The sequence below is a fragment of the Orbicella franksi genome, chromosome 8 (assembly GCF_964199315.1).
Source record: "Orbicella franksi chromosome 8, jaOrbFran1.1, whole genome shotgun sequence".
Taxonomy (NCBI): domain Eukaryota; kingdom Metazoa; phylum Cnidaria; class Anthozoa; order Scleractinia; family Merulinidae; genus Orbicella; species Orbicella franksi.
The window spans coordinates 9,281,430-9,291,204 of NC_138152.1; the positions used below are offsets into that span (position 1 = coordinate 9,281,430).

Here is a 9,775-nt window from a genome sequence, read left to right on the forward strand (position 1 = left end):
GCCAAAATCTTCGTCTGACATTAGCGCACCAAAGTGTGTGAGGCTTTTGCGAAAATCGAAATATCTTTCCCGTGGCGTCCCATTGAGTAACAGCAGTCAGAAAATTTTCTATTGTCCAACTTTAAAAGGGATTTCCTAAGCAACCAATAGAAATATCGAAAAAGCCTCACACACTTTGTTAGCCCATCAACTCCTGATTGATAATGTCCACTCAGTTTGGATGTCCGCGGTAACACAAAGGCCCTTTGGCTGGTCATTCAGTTCAGCCAGGGCGGTCATTTTTGCGTTTAAAGGCTTGCACGTGGCCATCAAAGCAAAACTAGCAAAATGTATTGTTATTTTCGGATTCTACAGTTGATTAGTTTTACAATGATATATAGTTTACCATGGTTTTCTTTAAAGCAGCGCGTACAGAAAGCATTTTCCGGAAGGCACCCCTGAAGGTCTATAGTAAATTGCTTCTGCACGTTTTCTCTGCGTTCAACTTTTGTTTTTATTTGTTTTCAACCTACGTATTTTATTTGTGTTTTGTAAGTTACTCTAGGTAACAGCTATTGCACAAAACTTGTATAGTAACTTCTACATTAAAATTCACTCCAGTTGTAACTAAAGATGACAGACGTTACTGTCGATACATGTATTTTGTAAAACTGAAAAACGTTGTCCATTTTTTAAAATCCAAAATGATATTAATAGGTTAAAACAAAGCATTTCAAAATTTCAGTTTTTTTGGAAAATGGAAAATCTGAAAAGAAGAACTAAAAAATTTCATTTTCTAATTTCCTTTGCAACGTCTGATTGTATGACGTACTTACGCATATCCGGTGTTTTACTTTCCAAAGAGAACAGTGTACAACAAACCTGATAGTAAAGTTCACTTCATGCAAGAAATACCAGCTAGTCTTCAGACTTTTATTTCAACATTGGCGCGGTGAGTACAACTTACCTTGAATTGTTTGCCTTAATTTTATATTAAATCTTTACGAGTTTAACTAAGAAGGGAAAATATTGTTTGGCAAAGACTTAAATACTTCAGAGAAGCTCTACCGTAACAAGTCCGAAACAAGCGAAATGCTACCGTGAACTGTAGGAAAAATCTCACGACAATTAAGGGCGGATAATTAAGAAAAACGTTCACGGCGAATGGGAGACTTTTGCACTAAATGTTTTGCCGTTTACACGGTAAAGAGAGAAGATGAGAATTTCCGGCGGCTAGGAGAACTTTTTGTCTATTTTGTCTATTTTATGGATTAATTTCAGTATTATAGAGAAAGAAAACAACTTAAGACGTAATTTTTGCCATTTGTCGTTTGCTTCTTCAACTCACTTTTTGACAAGCTTATTCATGTACGGACTTGAATAATCACTCCAGCTTTTAACAAGGTTGAATTTACTCATGAAAAGTTTCCTATAGCCAAAGATGATTCGTATATTCCAACATTTCGTGGTTTGCGTACCGAAAATGTTCAACCACAGAATTGAGAAAATTAATTTGTACACCTGATATGAATTCGGTCATTTTAAAGCAAGCACTCTTTTGCCATTTTTTTTTTTCTGTCAGACTTAATGATATAATGCACAGATTTAACATGCTCATTTGCTCCGGGGAGGGGAGGAAAAATCCCATATAAGGGCTTTATTATAAAGCCCTTATATGGGGGTCCCCTTCCCGGAAATTTGCTCAAACATGGCTTCTTCGAGTCCCGGCACTTCTTCGTAATGACACAAGGCTCATTACGTAATACGGCACAATTCTAAGCTCAGCCTTACTCGGTTTATTTTTCAGTTACAAGACTTACCGAGGAAGGCGTCATGAATTACGAAGAAGAAATTATGCAAGCCATCCGTATAGGCTTAGCTGTTGCTACTTTTCTTCTCAACATTGGTCGCGCTTCAAAAGCCATCGAGTTATGCAAGGAAAACTTGGTTTTGCTCAGTAACGAAGCGCTCAGTACAGAAAAGCAATTAGGCCAATTAATTCACAAAAAGATCTATTGCACCATGTTTAAAGCGTACCGCCATGTTCGCGATCACACAAATGCAATAGCGTACGGCAGGAAACTTCTCGCTATTTTCCGCGAGTGTGGCGATACAGTCCAACAAAGTTTGCACAGCACAGCACTAGCACGGATATATCGGCAGCAAAGTATGTATGCTGAAGCAAAACAACTTCTTGAGAGAGCAATCCCAGTCCTACGAACAACTGGTAACAGAGAGCAAGAAGCAGTAGCTTATGAAGAGTTAGGAAGAGTGTTTCATTCTCTCGATGAATATGTCAAGGCTAAAGAATATTACGAGAAAGCACTTGCGATCAGTATGAAAATTGGTGACAAAGAAGGAGAAGGAACAGTGTGTGTAAACCTAGGAAGAGTGTCTTATTCTCTCGGTGAATATGTCAAGGCTAAAGAATATGGAGAGAAAGCACTTGCGATTAGCATGAAAACTGGTGACAGAGCAAAAGAAGGAGCATGTTATGGAAACCTAGGAGATGTGTTTCGTTCTCTCGGTGAATATCGCAAGGCTAAAGAATATTACGAGAAAGCACTTGCGATCAGCATGAAAACTGGTGACAGAGAAACAGAAGGAGCATGTTATGGAAGCCTAGGAATGGTGTTTCATTCTCTCGGTGAATATCGCAAGGCTAAAGAATATCACGAGAAAGCACTTGCGATCAGCATGAAAATTGGTGACACAGCAGGAGAAGGAACAGGGTGTGTAAACCTAGGAAATGTGTTTTATTCTCTCGGTGAATATCGCAAGGCTAAAGAATATTACGAGAAAGCACTTGCGATCGGCATGAAAACTGGTGACAGAGCAGGAGAAGGATCATGTTATGGAAACCTAGGAATGGTGTTTCATTCTCTCGGTGAATATCGCAAGGCTAAAGAATATCACGAGAAAGCACTTGCGATCAGCATGAAAATTGGTGACACAGCAGGAGAAGGAACAGGGTGTGTAAACCTAGGAAATGTGTTCTATTCTCTCGGTGAATATTTCAAGGCTAAAGAATATTTCGAGAAAGTACTTGCGATCAGCATGAAAGCTGGTGACAGAGCAAAAGAAGGAGCATGTTATGGAAGCCTAGGAATTGTGTTTGATTCTCTCGGTGAATATGTCAAGGCTAAAGAATATAACGAGAAAGCACTTGTAATCAGCATGGAAACTGGTGACAAAGCAGGAGAAGGACAATGTTATGGAATGCTTGGAAATGTGTTTGATTCTCTCGGTGAATATCGAAAGGCTGAAGAATATCATGAGAAAGCGCTGAAGATCCAAAAGGAAATTGGTGACCGAAGTGGACAAGCAGAATCATATCTAAGCCTGGCAGCTGTGTTTGACGCTCTTGGACAATATACACAGAGTAAATCATATTGTGATGACGCACTTGCGATCAGCATGGAAAGTGGTTGTAAAAAAATAGAAGCAAGATGTTACTCCACGGAAGGGAGATTTTTTCTATCCCTTGGCGATAAAAAGAAAGCCAAAGCCTGCTTTGAGAAAGCACTTGCAATTGCAGTTAAAATTGGTGCGAGGAAACTGGAAGCAAACACTTACCTCGGCCTTGGGCGCGTGTTTCAATCTCTTGGCGATCATGACGTGGCCGAAGAATATCTTGAAAAGGCCCTTTCAACAGGTAAAGAGATTGGAAACCCTAAACTTGAGTTTTCCTGCTATTGTTTACTTTCATTGACGAAGTTATCGGAAAACAAATATGCGGAGGCTTCTTCCCTTTTGCTTCGAAGTATTGAAAAATCCGAAAAAATGCGTGGTTTTCTTCAAGACAGCGATCAAATGAAGATATCATTTGTCGACAAGCATGTTTTACCATACCAGCTGCTCAGTGGATTGTGTTGTTATGCTGGAAATCCTATGGATGCTCTTAATGTTGAAGAGCTTGGACGTGCTAGAGCCCTAGCAGACTTGATGGCAATTCAGTACCCTACTGAAAAACGCATGTCAGCTGATCCGAAATCATCGACTGGTGTTGAAAATGTCATGAAGAAAGAAAGCAACTGCACTTGTCTATACATTTCCTATTCTGGGCAAAGTGTGTTTCTCTGGATTCTCAAGACAAGCGGTGTCATTCAGTTTCGAAAAATTGAGCTGGACAAAAAGACTCTCCACACCAGATTAACAAAGGTTGCTGCTGATTTGGATGAATTTTTTGCCATAATGGCTGAAAGCTTCCAAAGCTTTGGTATTTTACCCGCGGAGATTTGCGAAGATCGATCTATAAGTGACAATAACATTGAAACAAATCCTGAACCTTGTCAAACACAGGGCCCCGCAACTTTGCGACAAGGTAAACCTGGGAATATGGGTTATCCCGAACCGAGTCTAACTTTGTTCTACGAACTGCTCGTCAATCCTGTATCCGACTTACTTGATGAGCCTGAAATCATCATTGTTCCTGATCGCAGCCTGTACCGTGTTCCATTTCCAGCTTTACTCAATGAAAGAGGAAAATATTTATCAGAGAATTTCAGAATCCGCGTGGTTCCTTCTTTGTCAACTCTCAAGCTCATTCAGGACAGTCCTGCAGACTTTCACAGTCAGACTGATGCTGTGGTAGTGGGAGATCCTGATGTTGGTAGGAAGGTGATTTACAGGGGAAGTGAAAAGAGAGACTTCTACCCATTGCCTGGCGCAAGAAAGGAAGCACAGATGATAGCACGTCGGCTGGGCGTTCAGCCTTTGTTAGGACAGGACGCTACGAAGCCAGCGGTACTTGAGAGGATGAAGTCAGCGAGTCTCATACATATTGCTGCACATGGCAATGCTGAAAGAGGAGAAATTGCTCTTGCCCCTCCAGCCTCCACCACCGGGATTCCACAAGAAGACGATTACCTTTTGAAAATGTCTGACATTGCTAAAGTTCAAGTACGGGCTAAACTGGTGGTACTAAGCTGTTGTCACAGTGGCCGTGGACAAATTAGAGTTGAGGGAGTTGTTGGAATCGCTCGCGCGTTCCTAGGATCCGGGGCACGCTCAGTGTTGGTGGCACTGTGGGCTCTAGACGACAATGCAACAAAGAAGTTGATGAGTCGTTTTTACGAGCACCTTGTTCGTGGAGAAAGTACCAGTGTATCTCTTCACGCGGCCATGAAGTGGATGAGAGATCATGGCTTCACCAAGGTTCCCAGCTGGGCGCCGTTTATGCTGATTGGAGATGACGTGACATTTGCGTTTGAAAAATAAAGGTATGTTTCTAATAGCGCAGACAACATTTCATGAATTTGGTAAGTTGGTTACCTAGCTGCGTGACTTGAATCAAAATTGAAACTTCCCTTTTTCTTTACAGGGACAAAATCTAACACTGAAACACTGATGTACAGTAAGGAGCTGGAGAAGTGTATCGACAGATTTTTCAATTATTAGGAAAACCTTTCTTTAACCAAACTGTTTTTTATTAGGCGATCCGAGCCCTTATTCTTGGGATTTCTCTACTTAAAATTTGGTACTTATGATCTCGTACCATTGTCTGGTTCAAGAAAGGAAGAGATGTCTTATAAAGCACTTGACTTTTGCTGCGCTTTTCAATAACATGCGGACTCTAAAATTCAAAGCTCAACCGACAAATGCGTTTTTCGCTACGGTCAATCAGATGTTCGGCGGCTCCTCCCAGCTTCCGACTATTGCCGAGCGCGCGATAACCAAATCAAATCGTCGAGCACAGTTTAGATAGCACAGTCGGGGGCTGGGAGGAGCCGCCAAACATTTGATTGACGGTAGCGAAAAACGCATTTGTCGGTTGAGCTTTGAATTTCAGAGTCCGCATGTTATTGAAAGGAGCAGTAAGCCTGTCTGATACTATTTTATCAATTATTGTAAACAGCAAAGTATTATTGTAAAAAGGTGATATTTTTAGCTTTTTTTAAATCAAATGATCCATTTAGCGTAATTATAATAGCTGAATTTCTAGTTTTAATCGATAATTAGGTACTTGTATTAATATTATTTTTAGAATTTCTTTTTTGAGGTGTCCTCAATTGGTAAAGGGTCTTTACCCTCAGCTGGATAGGCTTGACACTTTAATATGGTTATTGTTGTTGTTATTGTTGTTGTTGTAGGACGAGTACGTCTACAAGTCAAGAAACAAACTGCATTTGTTTTCTAAGAATACATTACGACAATGATCGCAAAAATTAAACTGTTCCTAGTTGGCTTGATACCTCAGTTCGCAAAGCACTGCACCAATATCGTAACGGTCATAGGTTTAAATCCCGTTCAAGTTTGACTTTTGTTTCAGTTTTTCTTTTGGCTTTATTATCCTTTGCTAAAGAGAAATTGATGTTGCGCAATGGTTAGGAACGTTTAAGGAAGTTCGCGCCCAAAATTTTCCCACGTGCCCAATTTTTTAAACACTCGCCATGCAGGAAGGTAAACATAATGTTTTGCCAAAAGGTGAAAAACAATGCGGGGTCTCCGTCCTCGTTTTCGAAATAAGGCTGACGACACGAGAACTAACTTCTCATGTACAGATTTTTTGCCTGTTTTTTTTTTTCTTTTTTTTTTTTGTTAAAATGTAGGAAATCATTTAAGAGAGTAAACGGCAGGCGAAGTTGGCGCAGCCGGTACCAAACCCTATACTTGCTTTTATTAAAAACTGAATCATTGGATAACGCAACTCGAGAGTTTTCATTGGCTTAGTCATCATGGGTTATGAGTCATTATACCATGCTCTACAAATATGGTAAGCGTACGCCTTATTTTTGCAGGCGTCATTATTTCAATTTTAGTTTATTTTTCTATATTTTGGGGGAGTTTTTCAGTTACACAATGATTCCACTTGCGCGTGTTTGATATGAGATGATTATAGGCAATTCGGCGCTACGCGCTTCGTTGGCTATCTATCATCTCTTACAATCCATTAAATATTTTCACTCGCGCGTGATTGGTCTAAGCACGTCACGTCACTAAATATTCCCAAACTAAAACTGGGGAATATGGGAGTGAATTTCCCCAGTTTTCAAAACCGCGCTTGTTTCGAAAAATATTTGAAGGATAATAAACGCAACAGCCTCTATTTGGCGCGAAAATAGGCTCGGATATTTGTCCTAGGACATTATTTCCGCGTCAAATGGAGGCTATAGTTTATATATTTCTTCCCTAGCGCGCGCGATTGATGTATGACGTGGCGTGACTTTGCGACATTTAACAAATCGAATGTGTAGCGTTGTCTGTGCTCTTATCGACAACGATATGCGTCATCGCAGTGGTCAAAATGAGGCTGCGCCTTGTGAGTCCACAACAAATTTGGACCACAGCGATGACGCATATCGTTGTCGATAAGAGTAATGATTGTTCTTTACCACAATATCAGAGCGTGACCAAGAGCGTGACACATTGACGCGAGCAGCGTTGCTTGGACTCTAATCGACAACGGCAAATTAGCCAATCAGATTGCGAGATTAGTAGCAATTGTGGTAAAAAAAATAAAGTGCGTATACATGACATGTTTGTACCCTTTTCAAATTGGCGGGAAAACTGAATTTTATTACAAAAAGAAAAAGTGAGGCTAACTGTAGTCTGACTCCTTAAGGCACTATGAAAAAGGACCATCTCGAAAGAGCGAAAAAAGGCAAACCCTGACATGTTACGCATCCAAGTTCAAAAATTTGTTTCATGCTTGACTTTCGGTAACGCTGGAGATTTTCAAAGTTTTCGAGACTTCGGATCATGTTCTGAAGATACAGAGATTCTTCGGGTCACATTTGGAATAGTCGGATGATCTTCGGAGTAATTTTGCCCAAGGCGGAAAAAGAAAGAATCTTCGGAGGTCTTCGGATGATCTTCGGAGTAATTTTTATTTACCCTCGACTAACAAAATTTAGTATTTCTGCCCTCTATGTTATCAACAGAAGAATTCTTCCTCGAAAGACTTCGAACCATCTTCTGAAGATGTTATTCGGGCCAAGTTGGAATCTTCGGCGGTCTCCGGATGATCTTGGGAATAATTTTACCCTCGACCAACAAAATTAACGAAAAATGCCTTCTTTTTTTAACCAACAAAAATTCAATAATTCTCGGCTGATTTCTATGTCATATCAGCAGAGGATTCGATAGATGGATTGATAAGCTTATTATTCGAGTCGTGTAATCTAATTTGTGCAGAAAGAATAATTTTTTTTCTCGAAACCTTGAGGATGTTATTCAGTTTCCTTTCTTGGTGTCTTCTAGAGCTCGTTAGCAACGAGGGCTTTGTAAATCTAGCACCTGATCAATTACACTCATAGTTGATAGAGGGGAAAGTTTATAGATCGTTTTCACGTGACGTCATCACTTTCTAAAATCCAAAACTAAAGAGCCACCACAGTTTTTATCCTCATCGGGCATAAGAGGGGGTATATTTATATCTGTTTACAATTTTACAGCTCGATGGCGTGCTTCGTTTGGAAACCAGAGCATCTGAATTTCAGGGTTATGAAGTTGCGTGACACAAGGCCACGATCGAGTTTGTTGAAAAATATATACTTATCTCATGATTTTGAGCCCTTTTAGAAGTTAGAGCATTAGGAAAAGTGCTTATGTAAATGCTTGTTTGTTCAGTACTGATAATAAGTCGCCTAGATAGCCAAAGTAAGTTCCAGATGTTTACATTATTTTCCGGCCGCCACATTTGTTTACCACGGATGTACACCAACGTAGCGTTTCCATACTGGGCTCTGTAAATTTCTGCGAAACATTTCGAGGAATATCTGAAGTTTGGGGAAACGCACAGGCCTAAAACTTGGAGAAGTGTCTTATCTAGTTATCTTCTATAACATCACAATTTCTTAACTTTTTCCACTAGATGGTTTTCGATTTATCATTTTTTTTTTTTTTTTTATTGCGTGACAGTGAAAGCGATCTTTAAGCTCGGCAAACTCCAAAAGAGCAAACGAAGATACGAAGATTTCTGTTGGAAGGTCCAGGGCCGGGTTAAATCTTTTGTTTTGCGCTCACACACTATACAAAAATTACATTAAGGTTACAGTATACCTTCAGATCGGCAACTTTCTTCAAATTTGGATTTTTGGTTCAAACTAATGGTCGAATAGTAATCTCTAATTTCTGAAAACAAAATTGAAAAAAACCTAATACTGGCGGAGAAATGGATGTTTTACGTTATGGCCGGAAGTAAAAGTTCCCTCTTGATTGACAGCCCTATAACGTGTATGCAATCAACCGAGACTACTTTCGCGGGAATATTACCGATATGGATACCACGAATTGGCTGGCTACTCAGTTAATCAGCATTGTTAATCCAAGCATTTTTCGTATTAGATGTAATTCTATTAAGTTATAAGTAAACATGGACCACGGAAAACTCTGTTTACCAGTTCGAAAGAGCGTAGAATGAATAAAAATACATCAATGAGTGAAGAAGCGAAAGTTGACCTCGCGGATGAAGCTACGGACGTATCAAGCGGGCAAAAAGATCGAGTCAAGAGAAGAGAAAGATTGTGTAAAATTTGGGAACTCGACAGCGATAACAGCGATGTTTACAGTGACTCTTTTGTTGAGTTCGATACCGATGAATCATCCAACTCATCGAGATCCATTGGAATATTATCCATGCACATTTGCTCTGCCGCGCTTTCTTTTGTTCAGTTTGTTCTCGTCGCCCAGCTACTCTAGCGTTCGTATCCTTTTTCATCTACCCCATTTTGCCAAACCAGCTTCAAGAAAAACCCAGCTGCAGAAAAATTATCTCTCCGCCTTGAGCGCATTGTGAAACGCAAGGTTTTTTTGCAGATTCACGCGTAAATTTCACCGTGAGTTAATGGTAGTA

At 40.0% G+C, this 9,775-nt stretch overlaps 1 protein-coding gene across 1 annotated transcript; it reads left to right on the top strand.

The window, feature by feature from the left end:
• Nucleotides 1–1,812: 1,812 nt before the first annotated feature.
• LOC145494151 (uncharacterized) lies at nt 1,813–5,830 on the top strand. The gene is made up of 2 exons (XM_081473614.1): nt 1,813–3,106; nt 3,179–5,830. The coding sequence occupies exons 1-2, from the start codon at nt 1,813–1,815 to the stop codon at nt 5,197–5,199; spliced, it is 3,315 nt and encodes a 1,104-aa protein (XP_081329740.1). The 3' UTR covers nt 5,200–5,830.
• The last annotated feature ends 3,945 nt before the right edge of the window (nt 5,831–9,775 follow it).

Bases quoted from the DNA above. Each gene is read 5' to 3' on its own strand.
- LOC145494151 (XM_081473614.1), top strand. From the start codon at position 1,813: ATGAATTACGAAGAAGAAATTATGCAAGCCATCCGTATAGGCTTAGCT. The intron at 3,107-3,178 runs GTGAATATGTCA...GTGACAAAGCAG, and splicing joins AATTGTGTTTGATTCTCTCG to GAGAAGGACAATGTTATGGA.